At 41.1% G+C, this 25,175-nt stretch overlaps 1 protein-coding gene across 29 annotated transcripts in view; it reads left to right on the top strand.

Moving 5' to 3' along the window:
* MAGI1 (membrane associated guanylate kinase, WW and PDZ domain containing 1) overlaps positions 1 to 25,175 on the top strand; it is a 481,666-nt gene that overhangs the window by 243,159 nt on the left and 213,332 nt on the right. For 28 of the 29 annotated variants that reach the window (XM_073351013.1, XM_073351009.1, XM_073351027.1 and 25 more), the window contains exon 2: positions 12,229 to 12,345. The exons of the other annotated variant lie outside the window; for it this stretch is intronic. In XM_073351013.1, the coding sequence (XP_073207114.1) occupies positions 12,229 to 12,345 (117 nt within the window). The remainder of the gene's footprint in view (positions 1 to 12,228; positions 12,346 to 25,175) is intronic. 29 annotated transcript variants of the gene reach the window in all.

Raw genomic sequence — 25,175 nt, 5'->3', positions numbered from 1 at the left:
GCCCCTCCCCTCATATCTGATGGGCAGAGTCCCAGAGTGGCTGATTAGCCTGCTGGCTCTACGTTAGCCAGCTGCCGGAACAGGAAGTTGTCCAAACAACATGGCTGCACCCTGCTCTGGACTGAGTGCCCTTGTGCTTCCTGGTCCCACTTCCCTGGCATCTGATTTGTGGTTCCTGCCTCTGACCTTCTGATATCCTGATCAAGTCTGGTTCTGGTTCCCAGTTCGTGGTTCTGATCTCCAGTTTGTCTCCTGCTTCTGACCTCCTGTTTTGAAGGCTGGAAAACAGTTTCTTGACTCGGCTTGATCTTCAAGTTTCCCGTGAGGGCATCCTTGGGACCTGGCTTTGATTAACTGACTGGAGGCCTGGATAGCTGACAGCGCGTTTCAGACTACGGATTGAGTGAATGGCCCATGTGACGAAAGTATTGTGAACGGAAAACTTGTGTGTCATGGAGTATTTCAGTGTTTGCAAGTTCTACAGTATCATCCCTCTGTGACAAGCCAAAGGCATTCTGGAAAAGAATTAGTAGTAGTATTTCCCAAATTAGGCTGAAAATCCCAAACTCAATATTAATAGTAGAACTGGAAGTCTGCAGAATTATGCTCCATGAGCTCCCGGGAGTTCTGGCTTCATAGCAGTCCACTGGATGAGCTGCCAGGGTACTTGGGACCCTGTAAGCCCCAGTCCATCAACCAGACTGCTGTGGATCTGGGGAGGTTGGCAAGCTGGCAGGAAAATATGTAGGTTTCCATAGACGCCTGCCTGGTCTCAGCAAAAGTTAAATTGCAATTAACACATTCTCACAAAACATTTGATTTCGGCAAATCAATGTTTTTAATTTCTGACCAACCCTATTCTTGTGTCATAGCCCAGTGCCTTAACCATAAGACCAAGCTTTCTCTCCATTAATCCACTGCAATGTTTTTATCAAAAGAGGCTATATCCTTATTCAGTTATGGACTTATCAGCTTTACATCTGAAAGAACTACTTGTACTTTGGTCAGCAACCCTGTTTCTTTGTAATTGGAGTCTTTAGCCACCACAAAATATTTTACCTTTAACAATTTCTTACTCTGCACTAATAAATGCAATGTGTCCATTGTCTTTAGAAATACATTTTTGTTCTATATCGCATAGAAGCCTTTATTTCCTTTTTGGAAATGATGTGGTGGTATCATTCGTAAAGTGAACATTTGTTGTGGAGGAAAGAGGTAGGATGACAGAAGCATGATACTGGGAGATCCAAAACCATTAAGAAAACGAGACCACAACACCAAGGGAAAAAGTAATTTGTTATAAAGTTTAATAAACTGTACGTGAAATGTTTTTTTCCCCACTGCCTTACATGGCTTGTTAGATTTATGTTGCATAGTAATAGCTTAATAGATTAACTTGATTTTTTACGAATGGATCAATGTTTCAGCGCTGAAAAGAGATTACATGGCTTTTAATATGGCGAAACATAGCCCTGGGTCACAATAGAGTGGAGGAATGAGAAATGGTCATAATCCAAGAGAATCTGAATGTTTTTGCTAAAATAATCAACAGCGAACTAGTTAACAGTGATGTTTACATTGTTGTCATAAACTTTTTTTGACAATTTGTTGTTCCAGTTGAATACATTAATAATGTATTAAAGTTCCTACAAGCTCATCCCTCCTGAACGCTTGGCAAGGATAGCAAGGTATTAATGTTTGGAAAAAATTTAGAATTCCATTCCTGTTGCCTGCAAACAGGGAGACCTATTGTGTCGTGTGTTGTTTTCAAACTTCCTACCAGTAATACCTTCACATGGAGGCTCCTCTTGATGTAATTACAGTTTCTAAAACTTTTGATCCATTGAACAATGGAAAAGATTTGCCAGGTTGATTTGTCTAGCTCAGGACTGTTCAACTTAGCATTCAGATCTCTGATTGACCATTCTTCTAGATACTGCACTTGTGCTGCCCAGTAATGTAATTTTCAGTTAGGGAGTTTGAAGTGTCCCATTTACTGTATGTTTAAATTTGCAGCTTTTGAAGCTAAAGGGACAGAATCAGGACTTTAAATTGTTTCCAGATTTTCATCGCAAGTCTTGTTGCTGGGTTTATTTTAATCACTAGCGCAGACCAGAACATTGTTTCCCTCTTCTCCCACTTCCACTTCTCTTTCTCCAACTTCCCACCCCCGAAAATCCCGTTTTTTGGCAAAACATCAAAAACTGAAAAATTTTCTTCTTTCTCTGGGGATCATCTGATCACAGTGTATCATGAGAGATGTAGTCCAGCCAGAGAGCCCAGCCCTTAGAGGAGAAGAGAGTCATGAAGCTCCTGAGCTGTAACTCTTCAGAGGCTCTGTGGGGACATTAGCAAATTGAAATTTTTCAGAGTTGGATATTGTTTTGTGTTTTTTGGGGGGGGGGGGGGGATGTGACAAAAAGTCAAAATTTCTGTGGAAAGCAGATACGTCTCCTGAAAAGATTTTGCTTAGGCAGAAACCCAGTTTTTAACCAGTCATATTAATAACCATATACATTTGCTGGCCTGATTTTTCAAAAGTTCTAAATGCCTGCGCTCCACTGGACTTCAGTGGGAGCTTCAGGTATCGAGCGTCTCTGAAAACCAGGCAATTAATGTTGATGCATACCCACGATCCAATGAGGACAGAAGGAACTACTATGAAGCTGTGGTTAGGCAGGCCAATCGTCTGGTTTTAAACCTGATAGCCCTCTTTTTGGGTGGGCTTCCCTCCATCCAGTACTGAGACAAAACAGGATGTGGTTTTGTCTGGTATTGGACAGGGGATGCCTTTTGGAAGAGCACGTCATTCCGTGCTTGCCGGCACGACCATGCTGGTGGGGCTGGAGCAGCACACTCACGACAATGGTTTCCTCCATGTAGTATGACCTCATGCGCACCATGCATGTGAGGTCACGCTGGTAGGGTAGGCCCATGCCATGCCCAGGAGTACCCAGAATATACAGGTATTCTGGGAATACGTGAGTGGCCACCCTGTCTCCAATTAGAATCCTAAAATGAGGAATCCCATATTGAGAGGGGATGGACTAGATCCCTTCCAGCCTCATGTTTCTATTTCCTGGCCAGGTTAACTCGCTCCAGCCAATCAAGGAGAAGTAGTAACTGACTTTTGGGAAGGGACTGACTGATGGTGCAAGGTTTGAGATGGAGCTGAAAAAAATGAAGCTCAGACTCTGATAATACTGGCACGTATCTCTTCCCTCCCTCCCCGCCATTTTCTGGAAGAATCGTATGCTATATTTGAGGGAAGGATAACAGATTTTGAAAATATTTTTCCATCTCTGTTTTGAAAAATGAGTTCTTTGGCATATTGTTATGTTAGGGCTTGTTCTGTTAAAGCTCAGTAATGCCTTCTGTCTCCCCAAGCTGATTTAGTTTTTGCGGCTCTCACATTATATCCTGGTTTTAGAAAATACGGTAACTTCTGTCAGGAGACGCACAGGCGTGTGTAGCTAATTCTCACAAACAGGTCATTTGTGTTAACTCAAAGACTAAAGCTATTTTTTTTTCAGCCTAATTTTTTTCCCTTTTGCATCTCTTGCCTTCCAGACCCTGTCTGGAGAACAGTCTCTTTTTCCAGACAAGCAAGGAAAGTAAACTGTAACTGGATCAAAACAAAGACAGTGGAACAATGCCTCCACCAGGTTTGCTTCGTGCTGAAAACTTGCTTGAGCTCCATGAAAACCATTACAAACTAGATATCTGTGAAAAATGCTCTGCGTGCATGGCTGGCTCTGATACAACCTGTTTTTTTTTCTGGAAAGGTGTTATCAGAAGCTACGGGCTCGTGGTGAAATGTTCATGTATTTTAGGAGGTGTCCACCGGTGGCATGGTTAATGATGGGGTCAAAGTGAAACGCTCAGCTAGAATTCTGCACAGTCTCTCGTGGAATGAGTCTACGTACTGGACTACAATATTGCAGAGATTTCATTCTGCACTCACTTTTGATGTGTAGGAGTTTTTATTAAACTCGCGTCGCAACATCAGCAACTCTTGCCACTAACGACTATTTCATACTAATTGCTTTTTCTTGTTAGACTGTACGGTAACAAATATCCCCTCTACAGCTGTGCCTTTGTGTGTCAGACAAAATGTATTCAAATGAGAAGTGGGCCTGCATTTCAAAGTTCAGATCTGGATATTAATTTCCTCAAAGTCTGGAAGGAGCATGGGTTTCTGAGCCAGGCTTTTGACTAGAGGATGTCTCCAGTAGGGCGTTCCTATGGACATGACTTGATGTTGCAGCTTGATTGGCATCAAATTGATTTCGGCCTATGGCCTGATTGCAGTAGGATCTTCTATAGTAATTGTCGGGGGTATAGCCCAATTCAAGTTGTAAACAATTCCAGAGGATCTTATAGTACTTCGGTCTCCCACAGCTGTCTCCTGAACATCGTAATGTGCGTGTAGCTCTTTCTGATTCCATAGTATGACTTGTCCTAGATATTTTCATTTCAATCCCAGCAGGCCCCTTTTCCTCACCTCTGCTCACCTCGCTCTTTTGTGTCAATTACAGCCAGAGATTGAAAGTCTAGCACACGCTCTGTCTGTCACTCACTCACACGCATGCCCCTCCCAAGTGGTTTGATGTGGATTCTTCCAAGAGAGAAAGGAAAAAGAAACTGTGCCAAATGCAGGTAACCTGCAACATTTTTCAGGAATTGGTGTGAGGGAGGAAAAGGTAGCTGAGTGCCACTGAAAGCCATTAAAATAAACGACATCATTAACCGCGCAACCCTTATGATGATTTTTATGTCCAGATAATTTAAGCTATCCTCAGGGAAAACCTCCTCGGGTAGTACTGAAAACTTGGCTCCACTATGCATAGCAGTGTCTCAAGGTGTAACAAATGTAGGTTACTTCTGTGATACAGGTGACATGAGCCCATAGTATGGGTGTCTCTCCATTCATGCCATTCAGGTAGCAGATGGCCAGTCCAGAGGCACCATCCCCTTGCTTGGCAGGAAATCTTACTTCAGTTCTCCTGTCTCTTGCTGGGACAATTGCAGCTGCCAACTTTTCTGGAGGAGCACCATCTTTATTCACCACCACCAGACCTCCAGAGCCTATATGGAGCTACAGGAGGCCCCAAATGCCCCTTCTCTTCTACCTCACTCACTCCTGCGATGTAGGATCAATTTGCATGGAAATCTCCTGCCACCTGGTGTGATAACTTTTTGTAGCCAGGATGAGTGGAAACCGGACCAGAGGCAGCACTGTACTGGATGTTTATGCCAGTTCCAACTCAGAAGGAGAATCCCAGGGCAAGTTGTAGGAGACAATCTATCTATTCCAGACGTCTCTACCTTTTCTTTGGGGAGGTCCTCCATCCGGGGTCATGGCTTTGATCAGCTGCTTCCTCTCAAATGAGGGGGATCCTTTCTGTCCCCATCCCCCCGGTCCAAGAAGTTACCAATAAAGGGTCCCATCCATTTCCCATTCTCTCTCCCTGTCCCCCGCCCTGGTTCCCTGGATACTTCCATTGTTTTTTTTTACTGGGACCTCTTCTCAGCCTTCTGGGTGAAAAATACTCCTTACTCTTTTCAGAGAATAACTTTGAGGACCCAGACTCTCATTCATCTCCTTCCCCTTGCTGCCTCGATTGCTCTTCCAGTAACCCCAGAATTCTGGGGTGAATTAGTCTCACACCCAACTTGGGGTTGTGTACAGGGGCAAAGGGGGATTTAGTCAAATGAAGTGCCTGACCACCTGGCACTCAACTAACACATTTTCTTAGGCTCTACCACCTGGATTTGGTTGATGTGGTCTTCGAGTGGCTGATGTCCTATCTTAATGCCTAGTTAAACCTTATGGTCTTGATTAGTTCCACCCTCCCACCCATTTCTCTTCTGCAGTCCCTCTGCCACTACTTCTGTTCAGATCCTCGCTCTTCTCCATTTTCTCTTTTCTTGTTGCAGTGTGGCTGCTGTTAGCAGACCCATCACACGTACTGTTGGAACCCACACTTCAGTGTGCTCTAGCAGATGAAAAGGCATGGCCAAATACTGAGGTTAGGGAGCGCAGGGGAGGCTAGCCGCAGTTTTTATCCAACTCTGAAAGCAATGTAGTGGGGATGGTCCACCGAGAGATCAGAATAGGGGTTGGCTGTGAGAAGCCCGGGTTTTCGATTGGCTGACCTGTGTCGTCATACGTACTGGAATGCCTCTGAAAACAGCTGGGATGAGAAATGTGTGTATCCAGACCCCTCAGATTGTCAAGCCAGCCGTGGCAACATTTGTGCTTTTCTACTTCTTACCTTGAAAGAGTGTGTGTTGTCTGGTGCTTTTAACTTGACTTTTTAAACTTTGGCTAGATATTGAACAAATCTTTAATGTGCATAGTATAAGGTGGGACACATTCTAAATGCAGTGCAGTGATGTAAAAGTGCATATGATGGATTTACTGTGGATTTATGAACTGTTAAGGAGTATTTCTGAAGCAGCAAATGCTGAATTACTATTCTAGTGCTGGGTCACTCATCCATACGTGCCTTACAGGTTAAGAGAGATACCAAAATATACTGTGCCAAGAAAACTATTGCCTGTTCTTGATTTTGAACAGTGTTGAAAAGTTTTGAGTGACTGGGTTTCCTTCAGATTCACAAACGACACCTAAAATAATATTTATAAAAAGTTATGCTAGTAATAAAGTAACAAGTGTTATTCATTCTCCAGTCAAAAATTATGATCTAGGCTGAAGTACTCTCTGCTGATTCAGCAGCTGTTGTGCTGTTGAAGACTTAACCATGCCTTCCAAGCTGTGTTGTATTTCTGCAGAGGTAGTTGATTCTGTTACTTTGTGTTCGTCTAAGTAGTACAGCTCTGTGGCTTATTATAGTTTTCAGTCGTAACAAATGTGCCATAGGAGATCATGAGCTACAAGGATTTTGAGGTGGATCTTTTTTAAATAAAAAGAGTAAGCATTGGGAAAAAAATTGTATGATTAGTTAACTTTCCCCAGGGAAAGGTAAGCAGGTATTTTAAATTAAACTGATTGTAGATATACATGTATTAAAATATATAGTAAGGGAGGCATGTAGGCTCTCGTCCTACAGTTCTCCTGTGCCCATACAGAGCCTGCCTGAATGTTCGAGCCTTTGGGATCGAGACCTTAGTTGGCTCATGGCATTTCCAACAGTGAACCAATATGAACTCACAGGTCAGGGCCTGTTGCCAATTTACTCTAGTCCATATGGCTACTGAAGCAAACACCTGCAATGATAGGTGATGATATGGGTGCACTGGTTTGTTTCCAGCACGGCATCCATCAATCTGGGGTTTGTGCAGGAGTGTGTTTGTGCACTGCAACCAAGATCTCACGTTAGCGCTTTAAGAAACAAACATGGATGCAATCAAATAAGATCCCTGTCAAGTTGTGTTAAATGTAAAGCCAACTCCCTCAGCAGGGTTCAGATAAATATTTCTTTAGTTATCCAAGGAATAAAAGACTGGTTTAAGTTTTCTTGCACTAATAAAATATAGCAGCAAACAGTTTACCAAAATATGGTGGATTTATATGATGCCTTTACTTTGTGGGTGGCTGACAGAAAGAACACAAATTATATTGACTTTAGGAAGCTACATTCAGGTGGCAGGTCTTTCGCTATGTGATCTTACTTAGGCTTTTGCAAATGGATGATGAAAGCAAGTGAGCCAGTGTATCAGACTCACCTCTTACTTTGACCTCAGTGGATACTCTAAATTAGGAAAGTAGAAAGGCACTGTTAGATTTATTTGATTCTTCTTTTGCTTAAAAATAACCAGTAGTGGTATATTTCATTTCTCTTGTCTCCATCTCTCTCTTTCTCTCTGTCCTACATGACAAATGGCTGTTAGAACAGTGTTAAGCTATGACCTTAAAGCCACATCAGTAACAAAACTCTGGGCTGGCAGATGTGGCATACTTGACTTACATAAATCACTCTCTTTTGTCATTGCTGGCATATGATCAGTGAGTGTTCTAATTATTGAATGGCTTTTATAGCCCCATTATTTATAATCACTTTTGGTTAGCAGCTGGAAGACCAGGATGGAGTAGAATGAAATGATATAGCACAAAATATTATCATTTGTCTAACAGCTACTGGGATTAGGAACATTTGATGATGATATGGTCAGGAGCATTCAGCCCTCATTCTGGGTCCTGAGATGGGTTGCTGCTTAGTGGAACTTGCTATGAGAATGAGCATTCATAGGTACGGAAGCAGAATATAAATTCCTGCAGAAACTAACAAAATATTTGTGCATCACAAACAACCTTAGCTCTAGAATATAGGCAAAAATCCACTATTCTAGGTCCCCACCATCAATTGATGGTGATTTCCATTTATTATTTGTGTTGTGGTAATGGCCTGGGACCCTACACATGGATCAGGATCCTATCCTGGTAGGTGCTGTACAAACCCATTTAAAAAAAATGGTCCCTGCCCCTCCAGGCTCTCTTCTCTTCCTCCCACCCCCCATTTTTAGCCAACTTGACTAATACCTTATCCTGCAAACCCAAAATGTAAACTTTGCCTCTTCTAAAAGTTTGCTTTCCCTCTCGATATAGCCATTAGGCTGTGAGAGAGAGATGACTTCATTGCACTGTTATCTCTGTAGTAAGGCCTTTTAAACTCCGCTTGCCTCATGGCACTGTTACTTTGAAACTGCCTTTGTGTGACCTCAGGAAATCCTCTTGCTATAGAGCTTCTTAAAAAAGAAATCTCGCTAAATAGTGGAATTGTGTTGTGATCTACAGATGAAATATGGACTTATCTAGTTCAGAGCCATTAACCAGTGTGAAACAGCAGTCAGTAGTCCTTACACTCCTGCTTAAAAATAAATTGAGAATATGTACTAGCATGTCAACCTGTTTATGTGAGGTACGTAATGTAGGTCAGAGACAACCGTACCCTGGCCGTGACCTATCCTAGTACAAATGGTATTAGGCTCTGTCAGAATACAGTTGATGACCTGGATTATCTATAGCCATCTTGTTGAATAAATGGGGAGAAAACATCTTCATACTATAAAAGTGCAAAGCAATTATAATATCACTTGGACCCCACATTGCATGAACATAAAATAATATTAAAAAACTTACTTAAGTGTCTACAGAATATAGATCACATGTTCGGAGTTTGGAATGTCTAAAGGATGGTGGGAACAGGTGCTCTCTGCTCTGGAATGGTAATGGTTGAAGTTTCTTCCCAAAGACTCGAATCTTTTCTGCAGTTTAGTCTCTTTGTTTTATTGCAACTACTCATGGGAGTAAGGTGAGCAGGATTTGGCCCCAACGTAATAGCACAAATTCTCATTGAGGCTGTTTGGAGTAGATGGATATTTTTATATAAGGAAAGAGAAGCTGGGTGATCCTTTACCTATTTGCTCCTATGTAGCAGTTTGGGACTGTGACTGGAATAGATCCAATGCTAATGTGAGGAAATTTATGGTTTTTGAAAGATCAATGTTTGTTAGTGACTCTGCTATTAAATAACTATTTGAGAAACACTGAGTGAGACAGGAAATCAGGATTGAAAAAAACGTGTTTAAAAGCAAGCACTATAGTGAATAGATAGCAGCATAGTAAGGACGGAGACAGACACACACACACAATAATTTATTGTTGCTGGGAACAAACGAGAATGAGCAATATTATTCCACCCACTGAGTTATTTTCTGTTTCACTGTTTGGGTTTGTTTTTCTCACTGAACAACTTGGCTTCCAAAGTGTAACAGCATTGGAAAGAAAACGGTTGGAGCTCTGGATGTACAAGAACACGAGTAACCAAACAAAACCCATAATGACATGTAACCCAAGTTTCCTTTGTTTAGTCCAAAGTTTAGGAAAACCTATTTTAAATCCCAGACCCTTGAGTTGAGTAGAAACTCAAGTTTCAAAATGTATATTAGGTGACAGCTTCCTGAAAGGAAAAGCAAGAATCTGAGAGTTTCATAGCATGATGGAAAGCTAGTCAAAAAATGAAGGAAAAAATTGCAAATTCCTCCCCCCCCCCAATTTAAATTTTTTTTCTCATTTTTGCAATACATTTTTAAATCTTTTTTGGTCAGTTTAGTCACATGGTGAAATTTTAAAATTCAAAGAATTCGTTTTTGAAAATGGCTTATTTCTGAAACCGAATACAATATGTTACGAATGAAAATTTTAAATACATTTCAGTGTAATTTTTGATAAAATAGAAATTACAAAAGTCAACATTTGGAAAAAAGGTATTTCTGTGGGAAAAAAGCATTCCAAAACTTTGACCAATTCTAGAAGGAAGGGTATCATGCATTCATTATAAGTTATATAGTTAGGAAGTCCTAGCAGAGCCTTGACTACTGCGACACAAATAACTGAATACATAATGCATGTCAGAAGACAACCTGTTTTTTTTAAATGCATGCAGTTCACAGCATTAATTTTCTCAGTGGAATACTTTCTTACATTATGTGCAAAATATGTTTGGGATGTTTGTTTCTTGCTTATGCATAACCTTGTTTAACATTGGCTTGTGAGGGAAAAATAAGGACTAGCTGTTGAATTAAAAGATGAAAAATTCAGTGATTCATCCTTTCAGGGTATGCCATTCTTTGACTCCTGCAAAATCTGCCTTTAGAAGTAAGAGAAGGAAATATCCCTTACTGTCACATACACAGAATTGAGAAGGTCACTTGTGAAGGTTGAATTGCCACAGTGAAAAAGTTAGCCAGCTCCAAGTGAGCCATCCCACAGGAAATCACTTTTAACATCCTATTCTAACTATTTTTGTTAGACACTTGGGTGGTGAGCCACTGCTCGGCATAGTGAGGGATGTTCCCAGAACAAGTAAGGAAAGTATAATGATGCAATGTAACCTTCATTAGTTTGGGCTTATTTCAGGTGCTTCTACAATGAGTATGTTTGATCTTTCCTGATGGTGAGATGGAAATAAACAAATGAGTATATGATAAAGCAGCGTATAAAAATGTTCTAAAACAAAAACAAAAACAAAAAATGGTATGAATTCAGAGTCCTGCTGGAAGCTCATTAGTGGGAACTCAACAGAATTAATAACAATGGCTGCTTTTCACTGTCCAGAGCAGTTATTAATACCACAATTCTCTGATAGAGTAGAGCTCCTTACAGCTGTAGAGGAGATGGTTGTTTCTAAATGAAGTGTTTCATAATCAGATTTAACTACAGTACGTTAAGTCCCTGCCGGTCTGTGAATGACTATATTACCAGAAAGTTTATACTTGTATTGATTTATAGTCATGTGTAGGCAAAAAAGCCATATCTGATTCATAGTCTTTATAAATGTGGTGTGCTGACACTACCTAATTTTCCTTGCTGTAATATCTCAGCTGCTTCCACCTTTTTAAAAACCATCAATGTTATTTGGAGAAGGTCACATGAAATTTTGTTTTAGTGAAAGAATTCTATTTAGAGTTTTAAAAACTATTCTGATGCTAACAATTCTGTTATAAAACGTTCTGGAACGGCATTATGCATATAGGATATTCCTATCCCCCCTGCTCATTCAGCTGTTTGGACCAATGGGGTTCCCTCTGTTGTTTCTGCTTGCTCGATAAAATCACCAGCTCCCAAGTTTTTTTCTCCCTGACCAACTGCAACGGGACAGTGGGCCATTTTCTAAGAGAAAAGTTCTGGGTTTTGACTCGAAATGACTCTTCTTTTAGAAATTTAAACGATAGTCAAATAAAACGTAAGTCTAAATTGAAACAAAATGTTTTGCTTGACCTGGACTGAATGTTTTTGTTTTGAAGATCGGTCAGCCAACAGTTTCAAGATTTTAATGTTTTATGCGGATTTGGGATGGGACGCATTTTCCCATGACTGGAAAGCCATTTCCTGCCCACCTCTAACTGCTACTGCCTGAATGAGCACCTCTTAGCTGTGCCCAGCAAGAAATAGATTTTCTTGTCATTTTTCTGTGTAGCTGGGAATAGAGCTGGTTAGGAACTTCCCATCAACTTTTTTTTTGTTTTGAGAGAGATTTTTTTTTTCTGTTCTATGTAGGTTTTTATTCCTTGTTCATCACCCTAGTATCTGAGCCCCTTCCAGTAACATATTAAACATCGTGACTTGACATCTGTCCCGTGGCATTGGTTCTCTCATCCTCTTCCCAGAGAGAGAAGCGTGTGTACTGGAGTGTCTTGTTTTGGTCATATATTGGGGGTGGTTGTTATTGTTTTTTTTAAATAGCTGTTTTCTCTTTGCAGGAAGTAGACTGAACAAAGATCTGAGGCATTATCTCAACCAGAGGTTTCAGAAAGGATCTCCAGATCACGAGCTGCAGCAGACAATTAGAGATAACCTTTATCGCCATGCTGTGCCTTGTAAGTAATGAAAAATTCCCCCAGTGGAGTTCATGAGATAAAATTAAATCCTTTTGGTGGTAAACTTTAAGTGGTGCTGTGCACTGCTATAGGAGAGATCTGATTTACAGCTATGGTGCTCTTGTATTGGTGACAGCGGGGAAGATGATATGCGTGGCTCCTTGCCGGCAAAGTAGTGTCTGTGCATTGGCTGAGATCAGGTGAAATGTGGATGGGTAGTTCCAGAATGGATTGCGATGGGTAAAGGTTTGAAAATAAATTTACAGTTGACGGGAAAGGAAGTGAGATGGTGGGGAATGAGCGAGGGAAAGAGCGGGTTTGGTACTGAAACCATTTCATCCTGGAGTTCTGATTTGCTGGTTAGTGCTTACTGCATTTCAGAGTTCCATCATGTAGCCACAATTTATATAGCATTTACAGGTTGGCTGATACCTTGCGTAAAGCTTGGACAAACATTTGATGTAGAAACAGTTCTGTGTTAACATCGGATAGTCTGGTTCCCCCCACCCCCACCCCCGCTCTACTTCTTGTATTGCTCAGTACCTTTGAATAAGAACAGGATCTTTCTTCTTCAAATTGATTTGCTCTTGATGCTTATTTGACTTGTGCAATTTCAAACCTTTTTAAGACATCATTGCTTGCTGCTGTAGAAATGGGATGATGCCATTAATGGGGGATCATAGAATATCAGGGTTGGAAGGGACCTCAGGAGGTCATCTAGTCCAACCCCCTGATCAAAGCAGGACCAATCCCCAACTAAATCATCCCAGACAGGGCTTTGTCAAGCCTGGCCTTAAAAATATCTAAGGAAGGAGATTCCACCACCTCCCTAGGTAATGCATTCCAGTGTTTCACCACCCTCCTAGTGAAAAAGTTTTTCCTAATATCCAACCTAAACCGCCCCCACTGCAACTTGAGACCATTACTCCTTGTTCTGTCAGCAGCTACCACTGAGAACAGTCTAGATCCATCCTCTTTGGAACCCCCTTTCAGGTGGTTGAAAGCAGCTATCAAATCCCCCCTCATTCTTCTCTTCCGCAGACTAAACAATCCCAGTTCCCTCAGCCTCGCCTCATAAGTCAGGTGTTCCAGTCCCCTAATCATTTTTGTTGCCCTCCGCTGGACGCTTTCCAATTTTTCCACATCCTTCTTGTAGTGTGGGGCCCAAAACTGGACACAGTACTCCAGATGAGGCCTCACCAGTGTCGAATAGAGGGGAACGATCACGTCCCTCGATCTGCTGGCAGTGCCCCTACGTATACATCCCAAAATGCCATTGGCCTTCTTGGCAACAAGGGCACACTGTTGACTCATATCCAGCTTCTCGTCCACTGTAACCCCTAGGTCCTTTTCTGCAGAACTGCTGCTGAGCCATTCGGTCCCTAGTCTGTAGTGGTGCATGGGGTTCTTCTGTCGTAAGTGCAGGACTCTGCACTTGTCCTTGTTGAACCTCATCAGATTTCTTTTGGCCCAATCCTCTAATTTGTCTAGGGCCCTCTGTATCCTATCATTTATGAAGATATTGAACAAAACTGGCCCGAGGACCGACCCTTGGGGCACTCCACTTGATACCGGCTGCCAACTAGACATGGAGCCATTGATCACTACCCATTGAGCCCGACAATCCAGCCAACTTTCTATCCACCTTATAGTCCATTCATCCAGCCCATACTTCTTTAACTTGCTGGCAAGAATACTATGGGAGACGGTGTCAAAAGCTTTGCTAAAGTCAAGGAACAACACGTCCACCGCTTTCCCCGCATCCACAGAGCCAGTTATCTCGTCATAGAAGGCAATTAGATTAGTCAGGCATGACTTGCCCTTGGTGAATCCATGCTGACTGTTCCTGATCACTTTCCTCTCCTCTAAGTGCTTCAGAATTGATTCCTTGAGGACCTGCTCCATGATTTTTCCAGGGACTGAGGTGAGGCTAACTGGCCTGTAGTTCCCAGGATCGTCCTTCTTCCCTTTTTTAAAGATGGGCACTACATCATCCTGAACTGAAGCATGAAATAGGCAACAGGAACAGACAAACTCTTTAGAAACAAACCTCCCTTTTCGTGTAATTGTCAAGCTGGATTAAAAAAAAAAAGTGAAGTCTTTTTTTAAAAAACCTACCTGAATTGAAAACTGTTTCCCCCTCAGTTCAGAAAGGTATTTTTTGCCCATTTAAGATTCAGGAGAACTGTGTAATAAATTACCTGAATCTTTGCTCCAAGCTCAAACTGAACCTGGCCTTTTTGGAGTTTGGGGAATCCCCCCCCCCCCCCCCCCCCCCAATGTGTCACTGCTTTGCACTTCCTGCCTTCATGCGGGGACCATATTAGAGCCAAAGATGCTCCCCATCAATCTGAGTACACTCAGGGCACACTGGAAAAGTAATGGCAGCTCTCCTAAGGGACGTGGTTAAAATTTAAGCAAACATCTAAATCTTGAAGTATTTAAATGAGTTGCCAAACATTTTGAGGCTTACCTATCTTTTACAGGAACAGCAGCTGATTTATCTACTGCAGAGGCTTACTGAAATATTGAGTGTAGTGGCTATCAAAAAGTCAACCCTTGCCAACAGTTCCCATGTAATGGTAGCTGGGATAACATGCCCATTTCTTCCTTGAGGACTATCTATTAAATACTTGGCTGGAGTAATGGATACCGTTGTGTGGCAAATGTTTGACACACTTCGACTCCTTTCATGACAATAGCTGTGTGTCATGGCTGCGTTAGTCTTATTTCATCAGTGGAAAGGAGGGACTGAAGTACTCTTTGAAATGCTTTGCGTAGGTATAATGAATAAACACGGATTCTATTGAACACTTCCCTTTTCCAGTTTGTCCGTCCAAAATGTGATGAGTCTTTATGCTTGTAACGTGCCTGGCTGCAGGTTTTAAAGAACGACTGAACAAGATGCCTTCTTGGAATGTGAATGACTGCAATTTGCGGCTCAGTGGCTGCAGAGTCCTGATGCTAATATCCTTCTGCCCATGTATTTCTTTTGCCTTGTATTCCAATTTCAGACAGCGCAAATAAAGAAAATGTGCAGAAGTTCTGTTGAAGCATTTTCTGTGTTGCCAAGGTTACGTTTGGAAATGCTTTCTGTTGATTTGTTTCTCAGATTTATTGAACTTGACTGTGAGTTAAACAGCTCGAATTTAAACTTGCCATGCTTTGATTTAGAATTGGGGTAGCAGGGAGGGAAGGGGCAGAGTGATTTCTGCCTTTTAAAAATAACAAGGAGAGAGATGTTTTCTTCTGGTGTTAATAAGAACATCTGTAATCATGTTCCAATTATGTAACAAGTAGAAAAATCTGCAAAGGGGAGGTTATTTATTACATACCCCTGTCCTTGCAGAGCTATACATTGGGTAACATTTTATTTTTCCTCTGTGTGCTGTGGAAAGGAGATCAGTCACAGCTTTTTGATATGACGTTTAACATGTACATGTGTGAATTTCAATGAACCCGCTCTAGGCATGGTGGTTTGGGATGGTTTTACAGGTCTAGAGATTAATCTAGTTGCATACTCATATACTTTTATTCCTTGGTACATGTGACCAGTAAATCCAGAGCTCTGGACCAATCTCTAGTGCAAATGGATTATGAAGTCTTGTATTTTGAAAATGGAATTCCCTGCTGATTATCTGGTAAACATGCCACAAGCACACAAGGTCACTCAGACTGAGCATGCTTGTACAGCTTGCTGCTTGTTGTTGCTGATATCGGAACTAAATGAAGTGATGGTTAATTAATGTACGATGGAGAAGGAGGTATAAACTGGCTTTTTCCCCCTTAAGTTCTAGGAGGTTAATACTAAACCCTTGTAGTTCAGCTGGCTTAGGCTGCAAGTTACGCTCTAAAGGAAAAATGAAGGGCTTTTATTTACCGCGTTGCTTGTCAAACAGCAGCTCGTAAAACTACTGCCAACTTTTCGGGTGACAAACCACCCAACAAAACTAAATGAAAGGCTTTGTCTTCAATAGGAGAAAAGGGGTGGTGTTATGAGCATTGCCTATCCCGCTGACCGGTATGGTCTCATTGTTTCGTTGTACTTCCCCATCTGCCTGTATCCATCTGTTGTCTCTTGTTTTGTACTTAGATTGTCAGTTCTTTGGGGGCAGGAACTGTCTGTCTGTTCTGTGTGTATATAGCACCTGATACAGTGGGGTCCTGGTCCATCACTGCGGCTCCTTGGGGCTACGGTAATACAAATAATCATAGTAAGTCGAGTCAATTAATTAGAGGTAAAACTCTAGTCAAGACAAGGCAGTTTGTAGTTTCCACATAAGTTAGCAAGTTGAGCTAAATCCTATGGGGAAGACTAGTCTTTAATTCCATCTGCTAGTCTTGTGAAAACTACGTTCTGTCTCGTCTTCCCAAGGAATGTACCACGAGTTAGCTAACTCCGGGTAAGACCACACCTCTTTTCCTCATAAAGACACAGGGACAGAGGAGTGGAGAGGTGCAGCTCTCGTTGCATTTTTTGGAACGTGAAATAACAATCGCACGTAAAGAGCGAAGCCAGAATTCAGAGATCGGATGGCTTTGCAAATGACCCACTGAGCACAGGGGCTACTTTGTAAAGAAACCAGACCTTGAAATAGTGAAATAAACTCAAATTTACCGTGCAATGTATAAAAGCAAACAAACACACACAGAGCCCATACAGTTATTTTTATTTTTAATGCTTAATAAAATATCCAGGGTGCCAACTGGGCTTTTAAACAGAAATCTGTAAATGCACGACTGCATGTTACCGCAGGAGCTGATGGTAAGGGCCAGGTAGGCATGACCCTTCCTGAAGCTATGCCAGATTTGTGGTCAACCCTTATAACAAAGACTCTGCTCTTTACTTCCTTTCCTGCCTCAGGCATTACAAGCCTCTCTCTCACAAGACCCCTGCCTGCAATTTCTTTCTACCTACACCAGCCTCTATCTTCTGCTAAGGTCATAGTGAATAGCAGATGTGATAAGCCTTCCTATGGGCCTTGGGCCTCTGAATTCAAATCTCATGAGATCTGAGGACTTTGATATTACTGGTACACCCAAACGTGCAAGATTAGCTTTCTAAAGACCCTGGGCCCAACTTAATCATCGAAGGCTAGGGCCAGACAGGATGCAGGAGACATGACACTTCACTTACTCTACACAAACCTTATAAAAAAAAATGCAGTTTAGAGACCGAGACTGTTCTCGTGTCAGTTGAACCCAAGGTTCATTCGTAATGCCAGTCGTTTATTTTTATACACCTCATTGCTGTATAGTATGACAGCTCTGAGGTGTTGGGGGGGAGGTTCTTCACATCTGAGAAGGCAGCACCTTAAGATACTCGAGGTAGGATGCTCTCTTCGCTCACTCAGATAAATAACCACACTCATCATTCCCTAGGCATAGTATCCATTGCCAAAGCTAGACTAGAGACCCCTGTTATGTTGGGTGATTCATGTGTCTAGAACGCTGACAGTCTCTGGTGGTTCCCGTAGCCCTGCCTGACTCTGAGGCATTGCATCATTTCTGGTTTCTGACCTGGTACGGGTTCATTAAGGCCATCAGAAGAAATGCAATATTTCTAGGCTAGTCAGTGACTTTATTGCTCCTGACACTGAATACTGTTCTGGAGGCAGTTCAGCAATTTTGGGCCAGGTCTGCGCTAGGAAGCCTTTGCTATTACACCAGAGGAGTCTTTCTAGTGTGGATGCAACTTACCCCTGCAATATTGTGCTTTTGTCGGTCTAAGCTTATTCCAGGTTCACCCACCCCCAAGCAAAACTATCTATACCAGTATATAACTGCATCTACACTAGGGAATTCTGCCAGCACAGCTGTGTCCATCAGAGATTTACACCTCCTCACACCCCTTACTGACATAGCTACGTCAGCGAAAGTCCATAGTGTAGACTTGGCTTTGGAATATCTCTGGGTTTGGAGGAGGCTAGAGGCCCTCAGGTTGGTTGGCCTCCTGTGCTATTTTTGACAGACTATTGTTCCTGGAAATATCACTCTTCCCACTAAAAGTAGCTTTGGGCTATGCTAATTGGTTAACATTATCACATCCTTTCTGAAAGGACAGCCATAAAGAGTTACTCTGTGGAAAACATGGCTGGTTGGGAGTAAACATGAGAACCTCCCCAGAACATTGCATTCCAAATTAGTGTTTCCAAGTAGGTTCGTCTGGAATATATTTGTACTATATCATTGACAATAATACCCAGTAGTGACCTACTTTAATGTTACAATAGGTGTGTGCAGTCCGTCGGTTCGACAATTACATGACAATAGGACAGCATGTCTAAATACAGGAGGCTGGGCAGACAAGGTCATCTCCATCTTAAAATGATGCTAAAATGGACCGGTTTAAAATAAACCAGTTGGACTGGCCATTTGTCCTAGTTGCTCATTCACAGAGATGTGACAGTAGCTCCCTTTTCACAGTGGACCAAGAAGAATAAGAAAGATGTTATTACCTCCAGACAGGCTTTGTTTGGTATTTGTGTCCTGGCCCCATTCATTTGATTCCTTTGCTACTCCCTGGGGGTCTTCTGTATCTTGAGAGTCATTCAGGCAGTGAGATCTACGTTTAGTGGGCCTGGCAGCTTGAATCTGCCTTGTTATTGTTTTGTTATTAGCTAGTACAACATGCCAAAGCAATGTACGTGATACAAAATTGAATAACACAGGTCAGCAATCACTTACCTCCCAGTTCATGTAAATTCTGCATTAGTTCCCATTCTGTTGCCCTTGGATTTAATAATGTCTGTCTTGTCCTTTTGGCCACAGACTTTAAAAAGAAGTCAGGCTGTAGAAGTTTTTGCTGTAGATAAAGAGACACCCAAGGTCAGTATCATGGCTTTCTTAGGGCAGAGATTTAGACCTAGGCTCTTTCTCTGCATAGCAAATTTTTTCCCTGAAGGTTTCCTTTAAGTCCTTCTGGGTTCTTTAACTGTGTTATGTAGTTGTCAGTTTCCCAAAATAAACACGTACTGGGGGGGATAAATTGGCTGGCTCACTTAAGGTTAGATAGGTCTGTTACATCTCTTCTAGTCATGTTCCCTGCAGCAGCCAAGTCCCCCAGAGTTCAGTTTTTTCCTGTGTTTTGAATCCCAGAGCACCAGCTCCATTTGCTACAGTTGACCTTGAAGGTGCCACATTGAGATGGAAAGCAACAGTTCAACAGACATTGAATAAGTGTTGGATGGAATTCTAAGGAGACTTGGAAAACCAGCACCATGTAACGTCCAGTCGTCTGGTTTGTTCAAGCTCTTACATTTTTGTGGAAAACTTGAGAAAGAGGGCCCCCATTCCAAGAGTTCCTCACATCTGTGAAAGGAAATTTTGAAGTTTTAAAGGAAGGCCAATAACACAAAGCAAGAAATTGTGATGTCACAGTATAGGAGAAAAATTATGAAATGGATATAAAGGACCACAATCAGTTCTGGGGTAAATGGGCTCAGTGGTAGTTGAATGTACTTATTTTAATAATTGCAACTCTGTGCATGTTCTTCCTTGTATGTCGTACATATTTCACTGGTAGAAACCCCGGGTTCAAGCCTGGATTTAAAATAATTTTAGAAGTGAAAATGGGTTTGGCACATTCTAATCCCCCATGTATATTTATTCCCGTCACAAAATAAATCACTACATTAGGCACCATTGGCTTTTTCTGATCAGTGGCGGGTAGAGCTAGATGGGCCAGGCTCTTGGCAGTCTGTTGGCAAAGCTTGCGGAGCAGCTGCCTGGTGATGTCTAGGGGTAACTGATGAAGTCCTTTGTATTCATTAGCACCAGAGAAACCTACAGTATTTCGGAAAAGAAGGCAAATAAAAATGAACTGGTAGAAATACATTCAAACCCTCTTGTAGGCTCTAATTAGTCTGGATTTAATGACAATTCAACTGATTTTTCTTAAAACGAATATTCATTATGATTTATAGGATGCCAGTTGTGTGCATCAGCTAATTCTTGGAATCTAATGAAAAGACCTGTATAATATGAGTAGACATATTTGTTGTATACTACGGTTCTTAGAATGGCACTTTCTGATTTAGTTGCTATTTTTTTTTAAGATAAACAGAATTGCTGACAGTCCCAAGTTATTTTCTTTCATAAGCAGTAAGTCAGAGGTTTATATAAGTAAATGTTCTTTGAATTATCAAAAGCCTTCAAGAAGTGAGGCATTGCTTATTATCTAAATGCCTTTTGGTACCTTTGCTATTGTATGTATACATGTAATTCTACAGTGTTTGTAGTAACAAAAGTTGCAGTGTCCAGGATTATGAAAGCATTCTTTTGAAAGCAGGGATGAATGCCAGTGTGAACAAGGTGCCCTAGCACAGAAAAGATAATTAATTATTTCACAGGATTTGTCCTAGCTATGAAGCAGTTTACAAAAAAGCATAAATTTTCACTGTATCCTTATCACCTATTAATAGTCTGAAAAGTTCAGTTTCATCCTATTGCATTCTCTAGAGAGTATTGTTCAGTCTGTTTTCAGAGCACTTTTTCGGTGTCCTTGAATATGTTCACTCAGCATGTATAAATTACAATGGGTTTTTTCTATACTATTGCACAATAGATATACCGGAAACCCCCCCAGTCCATTCAGAATACTCTTGTCACTGTATTTCTGAGAAGCGCATTGCAGGCACCCAAAATACTCTGCTGTAGACTAAAGTTTTCTGGGAGAGAATTATTGCAACTATTAACTTATAGGAAGCGCTAATGTACAATTTTGAGCAGCATGAGCAATATTTATGTAGGTTAGTTTATTTGTATATGCCATTGTCTCTGTTTAATCTGAGGGCCCTCAGACATCTTTCCATCTGGGCCCTACTTTTAAATCCGTATACATTTTAAACCCATGGAACTGTTGGAGGTTCTTTAGGTTTGGAAATAAGTCTGTAGGATGGCTAATATTTCTCCATCTATGTGCCTTTTTGTTTAGATGTAGCTTTCTTTATTTCAAAGAGACACAGGACTGAAACTGCAAGGGGCATCAAAACCAGTGCAGTCCAAAGCAGAAATGCAGACTCTACGTGGTTCAGCCTCATAGACTCTCCCATGCCACTTGCTAAGCAAGATCTGGGTAAGATGTGCAGGAAGAGGTCTCCTGTCTGCTTTCCTTTGTTTTCTTTATTAATACCTGGTATGCTTTGTGTTGCATTTTTCATTTTGGGTGCTGTAGTTTCTCGGGATTGCTTTGTTCATCTGTAGGACGTCTGAAGTGGCTGTTATACAGACAGAGATTAGACAGGTCCTCTAAATTCTAAAAGATTTTAAGGCTGTGAACCTGCAGAAAGGCACAGAGAGTCTGTAAATTCCGGCTCAGCTGCCATGGTTCCTTCAAACATGGGACATAGAGAGATCTGTGGTTTACCTTAGAAGGCATCTTGGTTGTCAATGAAGGTAGTCACATGTTTTTACCCACCTTCACAGTTTAAACAGTGGAAGAAAAGAACTACAACATGCCCAGCAAGGTACGAAGCCCAGCAATGGTAAATCTGAGCACTGTGTTGATTGGAGACATTGGGTCAGAGGTAATATAGCCAACCATTTCCTAAAGTGAACATACATCTAGGTTTTTCGTGTCATGTCTCCATGTCCCAAGTGTGTCTTTCATGCTGGCTGACATGTCCTGGTTTTTCATTTCGTCAAACAAAATGTTTGGTTTCTCTATTTTAACTACAAAACCTGCGTTGAAGGTTAATAGCTGTATTGAGTAGAATTTGCTCTGTGCTTTGCCACGATAAAACAATCCAATGGAATGAGTGGTCCGTGTTTAGAATAAAGGGAAAAGTCAAAAGAGGGTAGATATTCTTTAACGCTGTTCTTTAGTTCATCTTGAATGTTAGTGACAATTGAGTGGATCATGATAAACTTGTTCAGACACAGAATTATTGGAAAAGTCCCTCACTCCAAGAAATATGAATATACAGCTGTTGAGTCAGAAGGTGGCAGAAAACTCCAGCATGCAAGTTCTCTTTTGTACAACTGCTTAGTGACCTGAAAGATGTCACACAAAACTGTCCTGTTTCTTTATTTGGAAAATATTGTTGTAGAATACAGGAGTCACACAAACAGCTCTCTCATTTTACTTCTGAAGTCCAGTTTTGTAAATGAAATGCAAAATATGTAAGAATGTTTTCCTTCAAGAGGAAGTGCCCGAGTTGTGTTTATCAGCCACAGATTTGGCTACACTTGTACTCTGGCAGAATAGAAAGGGTACGACAGTTGCAGAGTCATGCTGAGTTTGAGGGTGCCCCTTCAAATTGACTTAAGCAAAAGATTGAAAAACCATTGTGAGTCTTTGGAAATGAACTGTGGCAAATCTACCAACAAAATAGTACCTTTCCTTGCTTCCTTGTGACTTGCACACTGTATTATTCTTGTAAAGTAGCGGTATTTTATTTCAGTGCAAAGGAAGCTAGCTACATATTCGTATGAAACAACTTTCAGGTTCCAAGGTAGTTTCTTTTTGGAGCCATACTGCGTACTAGAAATAATCTCTCTTTGTAAAATTAATTCTTTCTTTTTTTAATCCAAGTCAGTGAATATAGCCAGCCCCCTTCTCCCCCCCCCGCCCCCCCCCACCTTACAGGGAATATTTCTAGTTCTATCTCCATGGAAAGGGAAATAAATCTCTTATTAATCGTAATGATCTGGATATATCATGTCCTCCTGAATAATTAGGGCCTTGAGTTATGAAGTCGAGATTCCTGGGTGGTTGCCAGAGTAGATTTGTTTAAGGGGAACAGTAGAGTTCCCTGATATCTTTTTAAAGGGTTTTGTAATGTCCCAGATCACACCTAATTAGCAATTTAAGAGTGAACTCATCTATTTCACTGATGGTTGTGAAAATTACTATTTAAGTGAGAATGTGTAATAAATGGCTCTTAGAAGGGATAATATGTCTTGAAAATGAGATGTGTATTATTAAATAATTGGCTGGATACTGATGTCTTGCAGGTATCTGTGCCTATATTTCAGCATGGACCTGCTGTGTCTGTGCAGGCAAAAGGGGGAAAAGACAGCAGGGGATCCCTAGAGCTTCACTGGCCATAGGATTTTGATCTGCTTTTCATTCTTTATGATCTGCTGCACCTCAGGAGGTTTTAAACTTTTAACTCTGAGGAGTCCGGTGACACCTTAAAGACTAACAGATTTATTTGGGCATAAACCTTCGTGGGTAAAAAATCCACTTCTTCATATGTTAGTCTCTAAGGTGTCACCAGACTCCTCATTGTTTTTGTGGATACAGACGAACACGGATGCCCCTCTGATACTTGATTTTTAACTCTGTGTCAGAAATAAATTCACTTCAAATTTATGACTTGCAGACAAATGCTGGAGCTTTTCCCTTCACAGTCTAATAAAGAAATGTAGAATTTAGCTGTCTCACATACCATTATGTCTAAACTAGTTTGGAAAAAACTACATAATCATGCTTTGGAGTGACACGAGCTCTGATCCTGTGAAAACTTAGATGTCTACTTAACATTACACAACTAAGTGGAATAGTCACATGCTCAAAATTATGTAGAGGTTCTTTGCAGCATTTGGAGCCTGTTCTCGGTAGTATTTAAGAATCAGGGGGGAAATATTTCAAAACAAAGCAAGCCCTGCCCTCTAGACTTCTTTTCAAATTCTGGAGATTGACAGAAGAGATGGATATAAATGCAGCAGTGTCAGCCCCTAGCATGCAAAGATCACGAGTCAGCCCCCAAAATCATGACATTGGCTTAAAAGCCAGGGTTATTTTGAAAAAATATTGTGGGTTCTTTTTATTTGACTGCTAGTTTGAGCCTTTAGGGTGTGCTAGCTTTTTTTCTGCATGGAAACTTAAAAAAAAAAATAAAAATAAAAAAAATAGAAGCTGAGATTCTCATAGAATCTCCTGCTGCCAGCTGCTGAGGCTTTCAGAAAAACAGCAAATATTGTGAGTCTTGTGGTGGAATCCTGTTAATGGGAGCACTAAAATATGAAGACAAGACCCAACAGTGTGGGATAATAGAATGGAATCTTTGAGGAATGTACCACCCCCATAATGTTCATTAGTATTTTGCCCATTTTTTCACATCTATATTTTTTTAAAATAGTTTCACTGTAGTGGTTTCTAATATTAGCCTCCTCTTGTCCCGCTCCCAAAATGCTTAATGATGTGTAGAAAAACTTGCGGATAAGATCTTGTATAACTAACTGCACAAGAGAATTAGTTGGATAGACATTTTGTAATTTTCCAGCATTAAAGAACATTGAGAGTGCCATTAAAATGGTAAATTCAGTATTGTAACACTATTTGATTTCTCTCCCTCTTTTTAACTCTGATCTGATAAACAACTTTCAACATGTTTTGAAGGTGATAGCCATCTTTCAGGTACTACATGCCATCCAGTATGTCTTCACCTAGCATTTCAAGTTTCTATAGATCTGTTGTTCAAATCTTCATTTACCTCAGCTATGCTTATATTTTGTTTCTTCTGTAAATGAACTTCTCCTTACAAGTATTATTTCCTTCCTGAGAGAGACCTTGGCTTTCAGGTAGCACTTTATAGTGAGTGGGTAAAACATTATGAATTCCTTTGCTATTAATTGTGACTGCATTAATCAAACATTCATCTGGTGTTCATGCAAATACAGTCTGCAATTCCATGGGTATTCCAGTGGCTAGTGCTATATGATGCTTGGTGTGGGATGCAGTTCTTAGAGATAGTGGTGTTCTTGGCTTCTGCTAGCAGATGTAAGAGGCAGAAGGCTGTGAGGTCTGTCCGCTGGAGCATGTTGGGGATTTCAGTAACATAGATGAGACCCAAAGTTGACCTTATGGAATGAAATGTATATGA

This window comes from Lepidochelys kempii, chromosome 7 (genome assembly GCF_965140265.1).
Source record: "Lepidochelys kempii isolate rLepKem1 chromosome 7, rLepKem1.hap2, whole genome shotgun sequence".
In the NCBI taxonomy this organism is placed as follows: domain Eukaryota; kingdom Metazoa; phylum Chordata; order Testudines; family Cheloniidae; genus Lepidochelys; species Lepidochelys kempii.
The sequence above is the reverse complement of the archived record's forward strand: the minus strand, read 5'-3'. Positions and strand labels throughout refer to the sequence as shown.